This window comes from Acomys russatus, chromosome 30, assembly GCF_903995435.1.
Source record: "Acomys russatus chromosome 30, mAcoRus1.1, whole genome shotgun sequence".
NCBI lineage: Eukaryota > Metazoa > Chordata > Mammalia > Rodentia > Muridae > Acomys > Acomys russatus.
Window position 1 is genome coordinate 16,473,973 of NC_067166.1, and position 19,674 is coordinate 16,493,646.

At 44.8% G+C, this 19,674-nt stretch overlaps 1 protein-coding gene and 1 non-coding gene across 2 annotated transcripts; both read left to right on the forward strand.

Moving 5' to 3' along the window:
* The first annotated feature begins 591 nt into the window (after window positions 1-591).
* On the forward strand, window positions 592-730 carry LOC127212552 (small nucleolar RNA SNORA47). Its single transcript, XR_007833586.1, has one exon. It is a non-coding gene; the product is annotated as a small nucleolar RNA SNORA47 (small nucleolar RNA).
* A 5,921-nt stretch (window positions 731-6,651) lies between these two features.
* Zbed3 (zinc finger BED-type containing 3) lies at window positions 6,652-7,375 on the forward strand. The gene has a single exon (XM_051172368.1). The coding sequence runs from the start codon at window positions 6,662-6,664 to the stop codon at window positions 7,355-7,357; it is 696 nt and encodes a 231-aa protein (XP_051028325.1). The 5' UTR covers window positions 6,652-6,661; the 3' UTR covers window positions 7,358-7,375.
* The last annotated feature ends 12,299 nt before the right edge of the window (window positions 7,376-19,674 follow it).

Sequence of the window (19,674 nt, forward strand, 5' to 3'; positions counted from 1 at the left end):
AATATTCCGTGTTGTGAACAGCCATTGTATACTCAGCTATGGTTCCCATTATAAACAATAATGAAATAAGCATCCTACCACATGTGACTTCATGTGTTGGTACCTTTAGTTCTACAGAACAGATATCACACCTGTTATTAAACTAATGCAGAAACTTCCCCTTCCTTAAAGCGCTCAGACCTTTAGTAGGAAAGTGAGCTTGGCTCCTGTTTCTGCCTCCTTCTGGACTTCAAGGCTTATGCCTGCCCACCTTATTAGAGTGGTGGGTGTAAAAGGACATTACTCTTGCCCTCATAGCGTTTCCCTGAACAGAACTGCCTTTCCACAGACATTTGAACAGGCCCTGAGGTCATTTGCCTACTCATGTTTCCTGCCTAGTGTCCTATGGGATCGCTTGCTTTTTTACAAGTCCCCCTGTAAGAACTCTTGGTGTGCTCTGTTGTGGCGAGGAGTTCCAAAGCTACATGGATGAAGCTGAAATGAACTCAGGGGGGTGGGGGGATGTATTCCAGGGCTGGACAGATGTGTGGGACTCGGGTTCCACCCTGGGTATAAAGTGAGATCACATGGGGCCAGAATGCAGCCTGCTATTGGAGGGCCGAGAAGGTGGGGCAGTCCCAACCCGTGCTGCTTTCCATTGGTTAAGACCTCCGACAGTAAAGGGCTGGCCAGGCAAAAGATGTCCCTCTCCACTGCCTGGGAGGGGCAGCACTGTACTGGCCCACATTTTCAGTGTCGCTTGTCCCTGGCTCAGGTGAAGAACAGAGTGCAGAACCCTTGCCCTCCTGCTCAGCCCACCATAACTCTTCTAGGAGACATCACGTGCATGTGCGCCTGGTGCTCCTCTCAGCATCCCAGTGTGTACAGGAAACCCCGCTCAGGGCTCATAGGGATGTAAAATGCTTGACAGTAACGGCTCACCCCTGGCACTTAGAGGTGCACAAGCAATGATATGCTGAACTTTTGTGACAGGTGGAGAAATCCTTAAGCTCACATGCCTGTCGGCGGTGAAGCAGTAGTCAAACCATTTTAAAATGTATGAAATAAATTACAGAGATTTGCTATAATAGCATCCTGCCATCTTCCACATCTGGTAATTAAACAGAGCCCTAAAAGGATAGACTCAAGGCAGAAGGAAATGGAATTCTTTTTGTTTGTTTGTTTTGTTTTGTTTTGTTTTGTTTTTCAAGACAGGGTTTCTCTGTGTAGCCTTGGCTGTCCTAGACTCACTTTGTAGACCAAGCTGGCCTCGAACTCACAGCCTGCCTCTGCCTCCCAAGTGCTGGGATTAAAGGCATGCGCCACCACGCCCAGCTAGGAAGTGGAATTCTTAACAAGAACAACAGATAGGGTATATAGAAAAATTTAGATAGAGATAGATAATTAAACTTCCTAATACTAAGATCATGTTCTGGTTACTCTTTAGAAAAATATTTGGTCAGCATGAGGAGACTGGTTTCACTGTGGCATTTTCATACATAGATATATCTCCACTCGTTGTTTTTCCTCTTGCCCCCCTCACCCATCTTGCTGGTCTCCTTCCCCGCCCCCACATGGTCCTACCATCTGCTCCTATGACCTGTGTATGATGTCATCCTTTCTTGTCCCCTCCCTAGCCCTTTAGACTGCTTTCTCTGCTTTCTCCATTCATGTCCTACACAGATACATACATTTGTATATAAACTGAAATCTCTATTCTGTACCTGAGGGAAAACATGGCAGTTGTCTTTCTGAGTCTGGCTTATTGACTTGACATTCAGCTCTCCAGTTTCATCCATTTTCCTGTGTCATAATTTGACTTGTCTTCCTGTATATAATGTGCCCTTTTTATCTAGTCATATGTTGACAGGCGCTTGGGCTGTTTCCACATCTTTCTTAAAAAATGCTTTACTTATTTATTTTCAGTTATGTGTATATGGGGGAGGTGCACTAAGTACCCTAGAGCTGGAGTTACAGGTGGTTGTCACTCAACATGGATGCTGGGATCTGAACTTGAGTTCTCTGCAAGAGCAATGTATGTATGCTCGTCACTGCTAAGCCATCTCTTCAGCCCCTGGATCCATCTCTCAACTATTATGAATAGTTCAGCAATAAGCATGCTTGTGCCAATGTTTCTGTGCTGTGTTGACTTTAAATTGTTCAGGCACATGCTCATGATAGAGATGGAGCATTTTCTGAGGGACCCCCACACTAATGAGCATAATAACTCCACTAACTTACATTACCACCAGCCTTAGAGACGGGTTCTTTCTTCCTCGTGTCCTGGCCACCATTTGTTGATGGTTTTCTTGGTAGCCATTTTGATTGGGGTGAGACTCAAAACAGTTTTAATTTTCATTTCCCGAATGGCTAAGAATGTTGAACACTAAGTCATTTACTGGCCATTTGTATTTCTTTAGTATCTATTCAGTTTATTTTTTTTTATAATGCATTTATTTTTATTTCATGAGCATTGGTGTTTTGCCTGCATGTATGTCTGTGAGAGTGTCAGCTCTTGGAGTTACAGACAGTTGTAAGCTGCCATGTAGGTTCTGGGAATTGAACCCGGGTCCTTTGGAAGAGCATTCAGTGAGTGCTCTTAACTGCTGAGCCATCTTTCCAGCCCATGTATTCAGTTTATCATTAGATGCTTTTTGGCAATTTTTGGAGCTTATTATGGATTCTGTGTGCTAATCTCCTGTTGGCTGTGTAATTGACAGGTTATCTCTTATCTCATAGGCTGTTTCTTTGCTCTGATGTTGGTTTGCCTGGCTGTGCAGAAGCCTCTGAGCTTCATTAGCTCTGGCATTTTTTCCTGTGTGCTCGACCTTTTCAGAAGTCCTAGCTTACACTTGTGCCTTGAAGTGCTTCCTCTAGCAGTTTCAGGGATTCCAGGATTATACAAAGATCTTCGATCTATCATAAACTGAACTTCTGTGCTGGGTGAGATATGGGTCTAGTGTCATTCCTTTGTGTATGGATGTGCAGTTTTTCTGGCACAACCTGTTAAAGAGGCTGTCTCTTTTTCAGTGTAGGTGGCTGTGTTTTGTGGCTTTACTTCTGAGTCCTCTGTTCTGTTCCACTGTTCTACAAACCTGTTTGTGTTAGTACCATGCTGTTTTGTTTCTGTGGCTCTGTTGTATAGTCCAGTGCTCCTAGGATTGCTCTTTGCTTTGTATTGAATTGACTATTAAGACACTTTTTTGATGCCGGGTGTGGTGGCACACGCCTTTAATCCCAGCGCTTTGGAGGCAGAGGCAGGCGGATGTCTGTGAGTTCGAGGCCAGCCTGGTGTACAGAGTGATTCCAGGACAGCCAAGGCTCCACGGAGAAACCCTGTCTTGAAGAACAAGACACTTTTGTGTGCCCATATCTCTAGTTATTAGGGGCGATTGCGTTGACTCTGTAGATAACTTGATAATACAGGCACTCTTACTATATTAAGTCTGCCAATCCACGGGCGTGGGCAGTCTTTTTCATCTTGTAGTGTCTTCAACTTTTTTCCAATGTTTTACTTTTCATTACATTAATGGAGATTTTCACCTTAGTTTGACTTTGGATTTTTTTGTTGTTGTTGTTGTTGTTTTGTTTTGGTATTGAGAGTGGGATTTTCCCCCGTTGACTTCTTTCTTGGCAAATTTGTTATTAACGTGTAGAAAAGCTACCAATTTGGGATGTTGACTTCGTTTCCTATTATTTTCTGAAAGTGCTATGAGATCTAAGAGTTCTCTGGTGGTGGCCTAAGGATCTTTTAAGGATCATGGCATCTGTAATTAGGAATAATTTGATGACTTCTTTTCTTGTTTGTGTGTCTGTTTTTCCCCTTCTCCTTCTTGTCTTACTGTCCTAGCTAAGACTGTGAATACTGTGTTGAACAAGAGTAGAGAGCATGGACACCCTGTCTTCTTCTTTATTTTATAGAAAATGCTTTTAGCTTTCCCTCATTGTGTATAATATTGACTATTTTTTTTCCAGTATATGCAAAGAATGATTTAACGTATATACTGAATCAGCTTGACAGCATAAATGTATAGCTAACAGCATCCATATGTAGGCTTAAGGACAAAAGCCACATGATGGTATCAATAGGTTCAGGAAAGTCCTTTGAAGAAGTTCCATATCCACTCACCATAAAAGCCCTGGAGAAATGAAGGCTCAAGAGGGCTTCCCTCGGCACCTACTGTGGTCAGGGGTCTCGGTCTGTAGTTTGCTTCCTTTGTTGTGTCCATATCCGGTCTTGGCACTGGGGTAAGGTTGGCTTTGTAGAGAGAGTTTAGCAGTGTTGCTGCTTTTCCTATGCTAGGAAGCAGTGTTGAGGCGCATCTGTATTAGCTCCTTTTAGACGTTTGGCAGAATTCAGCAGTGACCTCACCTTTGTTGGGAGACTTCAGTGCCATTGCCTGTCACAAGCTGTTTAAATTCTTTGTACCCTCTAGATTTTAACTATAGTAGGTCATAGGCAGCTGGGAATTTACCCATCCCTTCTGGATTTTAAAGTGCTTTAGAAAGCACTTTTAAAATACTTGCTAGTCTCTCAGGGTTTGTTAAGATCTGACACAACACCCTTCAGTTCATCTCTAGTTACATACGCCAGGCCTTACGTTGGCTAAGGGGTTGTAGTTTTGAGGTTGTTTTTTATTTTCCAAGAACTGACTTTAATAAAATATATATCGTTTAGTTTACATGCCATTATGTCCCTGTCTTTGTGACCTGTCTGGAATTTTAATGTAAGCATGCATAGCTATAAACTTTCCTCTTCAAGCCGCCTTGGCTGCACCCCAGAGGTTCCAGTGAGCTCTGCTTTCATATTTACTTGATTCCAGGGTTTTTTAAATTTCCTGAGTTTTTCAAAAAACCACCATTCATTTGAAAAAAAAAAGTGTAGTCTACTTCCTAAATGTATGGGCCATTTCTGTTTTCTCTTGCTGTTGATTTCTAGACCTACACACTGTGATCCATCAGTAGTTCTGTATTTATTAAGACTTCTTTGGGAACTATGAGGAGGCCTGTTGTAGAGAGGGTTCCATGGCCGCTGAAAAGAACTTATAGCCCATATCTTTTGTTGGATATTCTGCATATTTCTATAATTACAGTATGGTTTAACTCTGAAGTTTCTTGGATCTTTAGTGTGGATGATCTGTCTGGAGATGAGACTGAGTATTGAAAGGATCCACTGTTTTTATTATGTCAGGACAGGTCTGGCCTTTTATGCCCATTGTTTGTTTTGTTAAATTGGGAACCCAAATCTTGTATGTAACATAACACACACACACACACACACACACACACACACACACACACACGTACACACGTGTACATATTCAGATATTATCTTTTTCCTGGTCTTCAGTTTTATTGATCTCACAGGTTCTGTAATCTTTGGTCTCGTCTGCTCATCCCTCGGGACCTGGCAGTATGAGCAGCTCGCTGAGCTGGTTCTCCCCAGTGTGATGCTTCCTGAGCTGAGTCATCACAAGAGCCCAAAGAGTCTGAGTGGTTTTGGTCTCTTTCTTTCTTTTCTTTCTTACTTTCTTTCTTTCTTTCTTTCTTTCAACAATTGCTACCTTTTTACAACTTTGGGGGGGGCAGGGTTATTGTGTGGGTGAGTTGTCTTCTTCGTGGCAAAGACTTAGTCGCTGGGCCTGTGGGATGGCTGAGCAGGCAGGTGCTTGCCACACAGTCTGATGAGTTCAATCCCCAGAACCAGTCAAGGTGGAAGGAGAATGCTGATCCCACAGGCGTGCCTCTGATCTCCACACCCGTGCTGCGATGCACACAGACACATCCAAGACTTAGTCATCCCAGTCCTGACACTGCGTTAGGTCCCTCCTGTGTAGACACTTCAGCAGACAAAGCGTACACCAGTAGTTTTCTTGACCTGCCCCTTGACTGGAAGTGCCAAACAAGCTTTCTATCTTCTAAATATCGAGAGGGGCCATTTAATCAGGACGAGCAATGAAGAAGACAATGTCATATGTGTTGGGTACCTATAAAATGCTAAGGAAAAAATTCTAGACAGGCATTCACTGGTCATGTTCCTGCTAACTAAGGCTGTTCTGCTGGATTTCTTATGGGTCCGTGTGCCCTACAAACGTCAAAATCACCTTGGGTTATCCTGAACATGTATTTCTGTTTTGGAACCTAGATCGGTTGAGAGTCTCCAGGCAAACCAGGACCTCAAGATCATTGAGACCAGGCTTACCATGTAATTTAAAGGCAGTCGTTTAAGGCTCTGGTTTACATCTTGCTAGTGCCTTAAATGTGCATATTTTGAACGCATATAGTGATTTCCAGTATGGTCAGTTTTCTTATAAGTACACTGTTATAATCACTCCCAATATGTGGTGTTTTGATCAAACCCAGGCACTGTGCATGCTGGGCAAGCATGCTGCCAAGCTGCATCTCCAGCCCTTAGCTCAGATTTTTTAAATACGCAGATGCTTGTTCTTCGGAAGAGAACACTTAGTGCAAGAAGGGCTAGACACTTCTAACATTTTGGTTTTTTAGACATTTAATGCTGAGCATTGAAGGGAGGACAAAAACATATCCACAAGGTTTGTAGCATAAAAGGAAAGGTAAAGATTTGTCCTCACCTAACGTTTACAGGGTCTGTGTGTATATAATACTGATTACTGTTATTTTTTCTTCTCCCCCCCTCCCCCATGTAGACACTGCAGAAGGAATGAGGAGTGAAGAGCCCCAGGAGACCATGGAAGACAGCTGGAGGCCTGACGACACTGCAGGGCAGGGTGACCCCTGTCCTGGGCTGGCGCCCACGGCTCCCGGCCACCTAGGGGCGCCATACTCCGAGGCCTGGGGCTACTTCCATCTAGCCCCGGCTGGGCCAGGGCACCCGACAGGCACCTGGGCCACCTGCCGGCTGTGTGGGGAGCAAGTGGGCGGCCACCCGGGCTTCCAGGCGTGGACGGGGGCGCTGTGGCGGCACCTGAGCCGCGCACACCTGCGGGAGCTGGAGAAGAGCGCAGCTCGGAGCTCTCCGCCCACCGTGCCCTGCCCACCGCCGCCGCCCAGCCCCGCCATGGCTGCCGAGGGCGACTGGGCATGCCTGTTGGAGCAAATGAGCTTACTGGCCGCGCGAGGCAGCCGGCGTGAGCTGGAGCTGGAGCGGCGGGAGGCGGCCCTAAGGCAGGCGGAGCGCGCGCTGGAGCGCAGGCGCCGGGCTCTGCGGCAGGAGGAGCGCGCCATGGCACAGGCACGCCGCCAGCTCCAGGCCGAGCGCGACGCGCTGAGAGCGTGGATGCGAGAGCACAGCCCAGATGCAGGGGGCCCGGCGCCATCCTCTCCCAGGCCTCCACCCCTCAAGGAGGACCCTGATGGGGATGTCCAGGACGATGTGATCACCAAAGTCCTGTTGTAGTGAGGCCTCTCCATGCATAAACCTAACCATAGGCTGTAGGCTCCCGGGAGCAACCCCAAGGACTTCAAGTAGTCTTTTAGGGGCGCACAGGATGGACCTTACAACAAGAGGAACCTCCTTTAGTGCCTTAGAGCTGAAGGCTTTTAAAGCCAGAAGTTTCTCTAAATACCAAAGTCTCATCACACTGCAAGCCTGTACCTCTTGCAGGGGCAGGGGTATGGAAACGGTAACGTTCTTTATCCAGGAACAGGGTCGACTCCTTTACTGATGTATTATCTTGTCCCAGCACCAAGTTCCAAAAAGGGACCTTGAGTTTCATTGACTCCCTAGCTCTTTGCCTTCAGCATCTATAGAACCCCCCCCCCCAAAGTGGGCGAGTCCCAGAGAGGCACACCCCCCCCCCCCGCCCTTTTGCTCTTGTCTCTCCCATGGCTCCCAAGGCCAGGAGCATCTTTTTACTTAAAACATCTTTCCCTGGATCAGGTCCAGTGTCGGGTACTGTTGTATAATGAGCCAGGGCACCATGGGGAGCCCCGCCAAGGTGTACACCCTGAGAATTACACAGCACGGAACAGATCTGGGATAAAAGAGGGTTATTGTGGGAAAGGGGGAGGGGACGGGGGAAGGGATATAGTGAGTGGGCCACGAAGGCAGAGTGGGAGGAGGGGCCGTGGGCAGGGAAGGAGAGAAAGGGCACACCTTGAAAGAGAGAGTGGGGACGGGGAGAACAGAAAGATCAAGGGAGCTAGGGTGGCGGCAGGTCCTTTTATCCAGCATACACCTGACTTTGAAGGTGATGACGTAAGAGGTTGCTATGGCCATCAGGCAGGCTAGTGGGATCACCTGTACACTAACAGGTACATTCTCCCATTTTCCTGTCTCGGGTCTTGCCACCTTATTAGCAAAACATCTGTCACTAGGCAGTGCAGTTTCTTTGTCCCCATAGACCTCCCCCGGAACCAAAGGAGAAACCAGAGGCCACGCCTCACTACTGCCTTACAGTGTCAATCCCTGTCTCACTTCCTCCCGTCTTCCAGCCTGTTCCCCAGCAATGCTGCCTACCCGTGATGCCCTTACTGCCCACACTTGCCATCCCACTGGTCCCTTCCCAAGTGTCACTGCATGCTAAGCTTCCGCCCCAAAGCCAAGTACGGTTCCCTGCCTTTGATGTCTCCCTTTCTGAAGTCCTTCTTTTGGAGGTGTTTTTCTGAAGAATTTGGGGGGCTGGGATAAGGCCTCTTTTGAAAAACAGATTAAATGCAAACGCTTTCTTATGTGAAAGTTTGGAAGGACAATCTGACGTTTTATTTTATAAAAACCAAGTGTGCTCAATTCTAGGACAAATATGCATTTGACTTGGAAAGAAATTATATATGTGCTTCTGTAACTGATATGAATGAATATAAATAATATGAATAACAGTTTAATTTCATTAAATACTTGTAATTTTTTACTAGTTTTTCTTGTCTCTGAAGCTTTTATTTTCCTGAGTGTGATTTTTGAAAATTAGAGTCATTCTCAGCACTTGAGCATAGGAAAGAAAGTGAAGTGAATTATTCAAAGTGGCCTTCTATACAAAGACACACAAGAAAATAGGCGAGGAGTAAGTAATCTTTAAAAAATGTTCTGAAAGTTTGGCCATTTGAATAGTAAATGGTGATTTTTTTTTTTAATTTATTGTTATTGTGAGATAAGGTCTTTCTATGTAGCTGGCCTCGAACCCAGAGATCTGCCTGCCTTAGCCATGGCTGCTAAGACTAAAAGTGTGAACCAAGTTCCCGAACTGTTTTTTTACTCAGACAACTTTTGCCCTAAATTTTTTTTTTAATTGAACAATCTAGGAAAGGTTGAAAGGCTAATAAAATGAATATCCATTCATACAGATGTGTGTGTGTGTGTGTGTGTGTGTGTGTGTGTGTGAGGTTTGAAGCAGCCACTGTATTTTAGATTTGTCTGGTTGTTTCTATGGGCCGTCTTCTACATTCTGCTCCTGGTTCATTTCCTTAGAGTTTCAGTAACATCTGCCAGCAGCTCGCTGAGCTGGCCCAGCCTTGACTGTTCATGCTGCGTCAGGACTTTGTGCCTGTCCCGTGACTCCTCCCATACTACTTACATAGCCTGCCACCACTGACACTTGATAACTAGTATTTCCTGGGCACTTAACAGCATTATCAAACATGAAGCAGCTCCAAGGTGAAGTATTGACACTGTGACTGCTTTATACACAAGAAAAACATCGGCAAGCCAAAAGGTGTGAGCTGCCAGGCGTGAAGACCTGAGTTCAGTCAGGATCTGATCCACATGGTGGAAGGAAAGAAGCGATTCCCATAAGTTGCCTGACTTCCATATATGTACTATGACACATTAAATAAATAAAAGTATTTTTTAAAGGGATGTTAATTAGTAAATTTGTACAATGTTACAGTTGACGTAGTCAAGACAGAATCCAAATGTGGCCAGCTGTCTGCAAGTTTTCATGCCCCTCCTAGCCTCTTCGCTGTCCCCCTAGAGTGCTGACACCTACTATCCTGCTCCGTTTCCAGTTAGTGAAAATTGTGATATTACCATTTCCTGAGCAGGGTTGGAGAGGTGGCTCAGAGGTTAAGAGCACTGTCTGTTCTTCCAAAGGTCCTGAGTTCAATTCCCAGCAACGACAATAGTGGCTCACAACCATCTATGATGAGACCTGGTGCCCTCTTCTGCCTTGCAGGCGTACATGCAGGCAGAACACTATACATAATCTTTTTTTTTAAATTCCTGAGCATGTGCGCCACCATGCGTCTATGGTGATGTACTCTTGTGATCCCTGCACTCAGTAGAGGCAGAAGAATCAGGTGTTCAAGGTCATCCTGAGCTACATAATCGGGTTTGAGGCCAACCTGGGCTACTTGAGATATGCACACCTGTTGATAAAGCAGACTGCCCGTTCTGCTTGCTCACAGACTCCTAAGCACTAAGCTTATTTCTATCAAATCCTGCGCCTCCGCCTTATGCCATGCTTCAAGACCTATTACCCTTCACTTGGAATTCATCTCCTCACCGCCCTCCCCTCTGTCTCTCAACTTGGCTACAACCCAATTCTTTGTACCTCTGCCCCAGTTTGCTTTCTGCTAAGTCCCTTCAGTGTAAGAGACTCCACCCAGCGTTAGGGTACAGCTCAGTAGCAGAGTACCTATATAGCATGTGACAAATTCCTACCACTGGGGAAGAAAATCCCAACCCATTCACAAGACCACAAATCTTTCTTAGATTTCCTTGTCTGAACAGGCCAGCTGCTTGGGATCTTACCTTCCCTCCTGACAGGCTTGAGCCATGGGGGTGAAGTTCACTCATCTGTGCTTACACAAGTACATGGCATCACTTCACACATTCTTCTGTACTTAGATTTATAATTTGTCTTTAATTCTCTCTAAAATTCCCAACAGAAAAGTAGCATAGCAGGGGCCAGGGGGGCAGTTGGGTTTGGTGTTTTATCTTTTTTTTTTCCCCCCTTTTAATACAGGGTCTCATAGCTCTGAACACCCTGGAAATTGCTATGTAGACCAGGCTGACCTCAAATTCACAGAGATCTACCTGCCTCGGCCGCCTCTACCTCTGCCTCATTTGGATTAAAGGCATTTGTACCACAACCCTGTTCAATTTTTCAAATTTCTTTAATCAATAAACAAAGATTTGTTTAAAGTGCCAGGTATTAGGTTCTGGGCTTGACTCAAATGGGGGAATAATCTGTAACGCTCCATTTTTTTACACAAGTCATGTGAATGTCATGCCATAGCCTAAGGACAGCATGACCTTTTCCCAGAGTCTGTCATTTCATTAAGCATTTGCAGTTTTTAGCCTAGTAACAGTGGCATTTCGCCTGATGACTGGAATTTAGCTTAAGGTACATTTTTAAAATTAGGCTGTACAATCTGAATCTGGATACTTTAGAAGCAAAAAAGGCTGAGAAATGTTACTCTTCCATTACACAAGTACTCAGAGCCATCACACACAAGGAGTCACCTTTAGAATTCTACTTTTAGATTTAAAAAAAAAATTAATAGATTTTTTTACTCTAAACAGAACACTGACAGGAAGGGCCTGGGCACTGGCTGTGGGAGTCAAAGGAAGAGGCTCACCCTCTGCCCTATACACTTCTGCAACAATTGTGATTTTCTATACCAAGCCTTACTTATATAATAAAAATTATCTATCGGCTTTTGCACTTTTTCCAAACCTACTTTATTTGGGGTTCTTTAATTCTTACACCTCCCTTCCAACCCACCGACCCTAGACAGGAGAGAAAAGAGGTTAATCAGAACAAAAAAAAAACCAGACCTTTTTAGACTCAGTTCCTTGGAGCAATTCTACATTTCATCATCAGGATTCCAGTAGATCTGCTGAACAGCAAACCAGCAATTCAGAAAAGGCGACTGCAGCCGCAGTCAGTAGCTGGAATCCAGAGCAGCAGCTGGAACCTTGATGCGTCCCTCTGGATCATTTCTTTCTAGGAGTGTCTTGAAGTGGAGCAATGAACACCGAACCAACAGGAAATGATGCCAAGACCAAAAAGGATTTCTCTCTAGGAGCGTCTCGAATTGGAGTGATGGGAATAGGAACACGATGCCAAAACCAAAAAGCCAAGCCTCTTATTTTGGGGCTCATGGATATATACATATATGCGTGTATATACGTGTACATACACACACACACACACACACACACATATATATACACACACTCTCAGAGTCCTTACTAGGATGTGTATCAGTTGGCAAAGACCATGCCCTCGCAAGAGGTGGACAGACATCACCTATTCTCTCACAAGTCTTTTTCCACACACCCTCACACACGTCTGTTTCACATCCCACACTTGGGATTAAAACAAAAACATGTTTACGTTCACTACAATTATCTACATTTAAAAACAAATCCTTTCCCTCTGCACTTGGCTTTCTTAGTGACGCGCAAGGGTATATATTACCACCATTTCCAGAAAAGTCTAGAGAGAAATATATCACCATCATTTCACAGACGAGGGAAATGAGCTCCAGAAAGTGCTCTGGACCCTTAGCGGGGAATGGCGACGGTGGCAGGTCGCCCATCTTCAGCTGCCTCTACAGGCATCCTGCCTCTAGCCTTGAGGGCTCCCGGCCAACACAACATTTGATTTGGGACAGGCATTGAGCTGGCGTTTTGGCATTCTGGAATCAGCAGAGGTGGAGTCTGCAAGCTCAAGAGTGGAGTCAGGGATTGGATCAACACCTGGCCAGAGCAGGCTGTTCACAGGGAGTTGCCATCATTGGCTGGCAGCCCAGACATGCCGTGCATGTAGCAGGAAGACTGTCTAAGGTGACAGGGTATGCTGATGGCATCACCCTGGCGCTGTAATGAGAGGGGGATGCTGCGAGTGGTCGGAATTACGATGCCCCTGCCATGTTGCTTCTGTGTGCTCTATATTGGGAACTGGTGCACAAGGGTGAGCATAGGTGAGCAGGGTGATGCTAGTACCAGAACTGTCACCCTTGGCGGTGAGAGGATTTGATTGGCATGTGCTAAGTTTCCACTGTGACTGTTGTGCCCTTGAAAAATCCCAGAAGGGAGTCACAAACACTGTTCTGGTTTTGCCTTTTGCCTAAGATTTTGTTTTGTTCTCCTGGACCCCGCCCTAGCTAGCTTTAACTGTCAACCCAGCTTAGAGTCATCTAAAAGGCAGTCTTAATTAAGGCATTATATCAAACTGGCCTGTAGGCATGTCTGCTGAGGATTGTCTTATATTGGTTGTCAAAGAGGATGCTAGCCCACTGTAGGCAGCGCCATTCCTTAGCAGGTGACCCTGGGCCCCCTTGGGTGGCCTGGTAAGCAGCATCACTTCTGATTTCTGCTTCAAGTTCTTGCCCTGACATCCTCAGTGACGGGCTGTGACTCAAAGTGTAAGGCAAAGAAACCCTTTCCTCCAGTGTGTTGCTTTGGTCAGAATGTTTTATCACAGCAACAGAAGGGAAGCTAGACCTATTCCAAACTCCACTTCTGAAGGTCTGAACATTGAAGCCCTCAGCCACTTCCGTGTGCTGCTTTGCCTGGAAAATGGCTGAGACAACCTAGTTAAAGTCCCCTTCGCTCTAATCTGCTATGGTTACAGGAAAGACACTAGAGCAACAATTGAGAGTCCCGTGATAGTTCAGTTGCTTGGTTAACTAGATTTTTCTCATTATCCATGCCTAGAAACAATGCTGTCACATAGCTATACTTCTCAGTAAAATAATTGTTAAAAGTGAAAATGGTAGCTGAGTGGTGGTGGCACACACCTTTAATCCCAGCAGCAGGTGGATCTCCATGAATTCAAAGCCAGCCTGGTCTAGAGAGCGAGTTCCAGGACAGCCAGAGAAGACTGCAGAGAGAAATCCTGTCTCAGAAAACAAGTAAAAATGGTTTGGCAGCTTATGCATATAGCCCTGCCTGAGCCAGGAGGATTGCTGCAACTTCAAGGCCAGCCTGAGCCACAGAGAAAGTTTGAGGCTAGCTCAGGCTAAAGTGAGATCCTGTATCAAAAACAAACAAAGAACAACCCCCACCCCCAAATCACTGTTCACAGCACTCTACAGGCAATGGCATACAGAATTGCCCACGATTCACAGGACGTCTTCCGATTGCTAAAGGCTGAATGGGCTGCTCAGACCACACAGCTAATGAGACCCTGAGGATGGGTGGAGCCCAGCCTGCAGATCGGCTCACAACCACAGCTAAGCAACTTCTTCCAGACGCTCTTCCATCTGTCAGCACTAGGAGCTCCTGTGCTTTGCTAACTTGAGACTGACATCATGCTGGCCATCACCATCTGAGGACAGACACACCCTCAGAAGAAGGTGAGGTTGGCTTTGTCCTGTACCATTTTAGTGACTTAAACCAAGTTTGACTCAGAGTCCTGCAAATTCTGAAGTGGATCTCAAGGGTTAGCAAGCCTATCCCTTCTAGAAGCTCTAAGGGGAACTGGATTTTGCCATTTCTAGCCTCAAAGGGCAGTGCACATTCCTTGGCTCATAGCATCCTCTCCTCCATCCCCCGTTGACTCTATTGCATTAATCTACTTCCCTCTATTTAAAAGGCTGCCTTGTGTTAGGATGCAGCTGGCTAGCATCCTAACCTTAACCGAACTTTAATCTTTTCTTCCTTCCTTAACCGACGGGGCAGGTTCCAAGGGTTGCAGAAGCATCTTTGAGGGGAATTCACTATTCCGCCTGCCACAGCATCCTGCGACAAAGGCAGATGTGAGAGATGGACAAGTGAGCAACTCTCCTAGAACTGACACTACAGTTGGGGCCCTAAGCTTTCCCTTCATTCATCCCTCTGCCCACTCAGACTTCTGGAACAGATATTTTGGAAAGTGAGTGCTAAGAATGTCCCCAGAGGGAAATCAGCAGCCTCAAGGGTCCTGAAAACATCTGTGACTTTCTTGGCTGGGTTAAATAAGAAGGCGGTGCCGTGGTAGTGGTGTATGAGCAGTTGGTTACCAATACACTGGAGTGAATGCCAATCTAACCCAGGTGGGCTTATAGCTCAGAAGCAAGGTGACTGACTAGCACAGTTGGAACCCTGGGTAAACCCAAGCTTTCCTCCACTTAATGTTATTAACCATGCCAGCCCCCTAACTCCAGGCCCTAGTCTGCTTTTCTGTAAGATGGAGATAATTACACACCTTGCCAGGGTGGGGTGAGCAAGATACGACTTAGGTAAATATGGTTAGGTTCCAATGACTAGGACTTTCATTTCTTACTTTATTGGAAAAGGAGCTCAGATGCAAGCCTAGGGGCCCTGGGAAAGGGCAGGCTCCCCGGAAGGACTCCAAAGTCAGGTTGCACATGACCCATAGAAACCGTTTGCAAAGTCACTCTCCCTCCCAACCCCGAGGAAACTGCTCCCTCCAGCCAAAGTTGTTGCCCATGATTACAGGTCACATGACAAACAATTGTCCCTTGTAGTGACCTGGGAGGGATGTACAGTTATTTCAAAAGTACTTCCTGCTTGCAAACACCTCTCAGAGCAGCCACCAGAGCTAGCACATTTTCAAAAGACATCCTTTGTGTTAGCAAAGATTCATCTTTTCAGAATTTTTTCATGTTTAAAAAGAGTGTCAGAGCCTGGTGACTATAGCACATGATTAGCCAGGTTAACATTTCTGACTAATAAGGTGACATTATAATGAGGCCATGATAATTACTTTTGTGTGACTAATAAGTTGGCCTGGCAGTACCATAACTTAGGGTTAAGTAAAGCAGTCTAGTTGCAGAAGAGATTAAAGCCAGTTTTAGTTGGTTTATGACACGGAACACTGGCAGCCATTATGTACTTAAACAGTATTAAATGATTCTTCTTAGGAAAACCTTAATTATGACATTTCTAAGATCAGACTTCATAGAATTAAAATAAGGCTTTAAGGGAAAAAAAAAACATTGAATGGTAATGAGAGCTTTGTTCTTTCAGAATGATTCTCATGGGCTTTTGGTCAAGATAAGTAATGTTCAGGTGACTGAGCCGGTGACCTTCCTACCCTTTGAGTCTGCCGGTAATGGGAAGTTAAGTAATTCACTCTCACATGTTCAAATACATCTAATAACATTCCACCAGCTACTTCTGCCTTCTGTTCACTGAGCGGTGCTATGCCATGGCTTTTTCACACAGATGAGGTGAAAAGCTCGCTTCTCTGTGGAGTGACTTCGAGAACCACTCTTCTGTGCACATACTTGGGGGTTCCCTGCACCGTTATGGCCTCCAGGGACTGTCTCCATCAGTGTCAACTCCTGGCAGCTTGTCTCACAGCTTCCATTTTGATGTTTAGTACATTCACCACCTACTGCTCAGGGAGAGGGGAGTGCGACCCAGTGTCTACGCTGCTGCCGTCAACTACAATTCTCAGGTGGCAAGACAAGATACACCATCAAACGAGGGCCCCGGGCCTTGGCAAGAGTTTACTGTCATCTTCATGTCTCAAACTTCAAGAAGATGACTAAGAATAGTTAAAGACAGAGTTTATAAGACTCTCTAAATCGAGTTGAAGACAGATCTGAAAACATGAAAAAAGAAGAGAAGTCCACCCCACGCCTCATCCCAAGAAATCTAGCTGTACAACTTGGAAGAGAACAGAAATGACTTGGGATCAAAATCATGGCATCACCATCCCTTTTGCACATCAGCTGGCATTTGCATTTTGCCTAATTCTACCTGAAAATAAACAGAGGCTCCATGAAGGCAGCAGGCTGTCTGTATGCCCTTGCTCATTGTGATCTCCCTAAAGCCCTGAAACAGCACCTGGCTTGTGCTAAGCTCCCCAGGACTGCTTTCAGGATCAGTGTATGCAGCTCAAATGCATGTTTCCAAAACCTCATCTTTCTTCTTAACCCACGCCTCCTGTGAGGATGGTGACAATCACTTGCGACAGCTTCTAGCTTCTCTTCCTGTCTTGTCTACCAACCCACTACTTATTCTAATTCAGTCTTCTTGTCTGCACCTACCGCCTAGGGCTAAGTGAATATCTTAGCCCTATTTCTAATCTTGCCCGATGTCAGTCACCACATGTCCACTCCAGGACTCAGCTCCCTACACACACACACTGCTGGGGATCAGCAGCACAGAAAGAAAACAGTGCCAATACTCACCGATGGATGAGGGTTATTACCCAGTGCTACACAGGCCCTTCTCATTAACAACAGTTCCCAGTAATTACAAGGGAACACCAAGGTGCAGAGACTAAATGCATTTCCAATGGCCATTCAGCTCAGAGGGACTGGACCTCTAACTTGAACCCAGGCCCGCCAAACTCTTCCCTTGTGCTCTTCACTGCCCCGCATGAAAAGAACAAAGACTGAAACCTCAACTCTGCAGAGACATACGAAGGGGGTACACCCCTCCCCGGGCCACTGGGCTGGCACTAAGCATGATTACAACCAGTTAAAACAACTAGTATTAATTAAGTCCTTATTATAAGAACTTCTGACATTTCATTTTCCTGCAAACAGGGAACAGTTAAGGATGGGACAATAGGAAGTTTTCTGTTGTTTTACCATTTATTTATTCTTGTGTGGACATGCGCATATGTGGGCCACAGTGCTAGTGTAGAGGTCAGAGGACAACCTGCAGCAGTCAGTTCTTTCCTTCCACCAAGGTGGTCCTGATGGAACTCAGGGCATCAAGTCTGACAAGGGCATCTTCACCTACAGTCATCTCAGGAAGCCTGGGATGAGGCAGCCTGGGTCCCTGGTTAGCAGCTGAGACTCTCCTTTCCTGCCCTGGCTGCCTAGAACAAAAAGACTGTCACCCTAATAGACAGACAGCTGGGATCACCTTTATGCCAGCACCAGCCATTATGAATATTCTGCAGATACCTTGGGACAACTACACAACGATTCCAGCTGATTCTCCCCGGTTGTGGCTGCAGTGGTGACAGCTGAGCAGTAAGTAAGGCAGCCCATACTAGCCAGCTTTATGTCAACTGGACACAGACTAGAGTCACCTGAGCTGAGAAAAACCCTCAAAAGTCCTGGCTGGAGGGCATTTTCTTAATCAGGGATCAACAGAAGAGGGCCCAGCCCATTGTGGGTTATTGCAGGTTTTCATTCCGTTGTCAACAGATCTATATAGTAAATTGGTTGTCTTGTTCTTGTTTTTTCTATAGTCCAATGTCTCTCAGCTGCTGTTGTCCCTTTTTCACCAACATTAAGAAAATTTAAAGTCAACAAAGCATTATTTAATCTGTCCCTGGGGGTCTTTACCCTTCCTTTTTGTTTAATAAGCATATCTTTTAAGGTACGATTAGCTCTTTCTATAACCGCTTGACCTGTAGGATTGTGTAATATACCAGTAATGTGCTTTATATTATAATATGCAAAAAATTTCTTCATCTTATTGGATACATATGCAGGAGCACTGTCAGTTTTAATTTGTGCAGGTATTCCCATGATTGCCATTATTTCCAATAAGTATGTAATTACACAGTCAGCCTCTTCAGAACTTAAAGCAGTTGCCCATTGAAACCCTGCGTATGTATCAATGGTATGATTTATGTACCTTTGTTTTCCAAATTCTGCAAAATGAAACACATCCATCTGCCAGATTTCATTCCATTTGGTACCTCTAGGGTTACTTCTGGCAGGCAATGGAGTTTGGTTATACAAAGAACATGTAGGACACGTTTTAATTATGCCTTTGGCTTGTTGCCAAGCAATAGGGAGTTTTGTTTTGTTTTTTTTTTTTGTTTTGTTTTTGTTTTTATTTAAACCTTTACTGTTAACATGATGCTTTTCATGAAATTTTGAGGCTTCTAACATATTTACTAGTAGCAATTGGTCAATTTCCTCATTTCCTTGTGCCAATTGACCTGGTAAACCTGTCTGAGATCAAATATGAGTAATACACGAGGAACAGGTTCTACTTCTGATGGCTTGTTGCAATTCCATAAATAACAAAGTCAGTTCTGAGTTATCAGGAGTAAACTCAGTAGTTTCAATATGCAAAACAATTATTTCTGTATATTGGGAGTCAGTAATTATATTAAGAGATTCAGGAAAATCTAACAGCACCATAAGGATTGCACACAATTCTGATTTTTGTACTGAGGTATACGGGCTTTTGATCACCTTAGTTATTTTATCTCACTTATAACCTGCCATTCCCATCCTGTTTGTATCAGTATAGAAGGTTGGTGCCTCTGGAATTGGTGTTCTCTTTACAATATGAGGGATCCAATTAGTTGGTTTTTTTTTTTAATAAACTGTATACATTTGCATTTCAGGTATTTGTTATTAATTTCTCCCAAGTAGTTACTACAAGCTCTTTGCCAATCTTCATTGATCACCCATAATGACATAATCTCAGCATTAGTAAGAGGCACTACAATTTCTGCCGGGTCTGTTCCTGACAGTTGACGCAGTCTTATTCTACCTTTTATAATTCAGAAATTTTTCTACGTATGTCTTCAATTTTTTACTTTGTTTATGTACTAAGAAAATCCATCCCATGATTTTATCTTCCCTTTGCATAATAAGCCCAGTAGGAAAATGAGTTGAAGGCAAAATACCAAAATATAATCAAGCTTAGGATCAATTCTACCCACATACGCATCTTGTAGTCTTTGTTCTACTAGAATTAGCTTTTTCTGCTTCAGCCATTAGACACCTTGGACTGTTTAAATCTGAAGCCCCTTGTCAAGTTTGAAACAAGTTACTTAACTCATAAGTAGCTAATCCAATTGTAGGCCTCAGCCAGTTAATACCTATCTCCCATCAGTTTTTGAAAATCAGTAAGAGTTTGCAACTGGTCTCTATGGACCTGTACCTTTCTAGTCA

Excerpts from the sequence above, each read along its gene's own strand:
- Zbed3 (XM_051172368.1), top strand. The coding sequence starts at position 6,662 with ATGAGGAGTGAAGAGCCCCAGGAGACCATGGAAGACAGCTGGAGGCCT.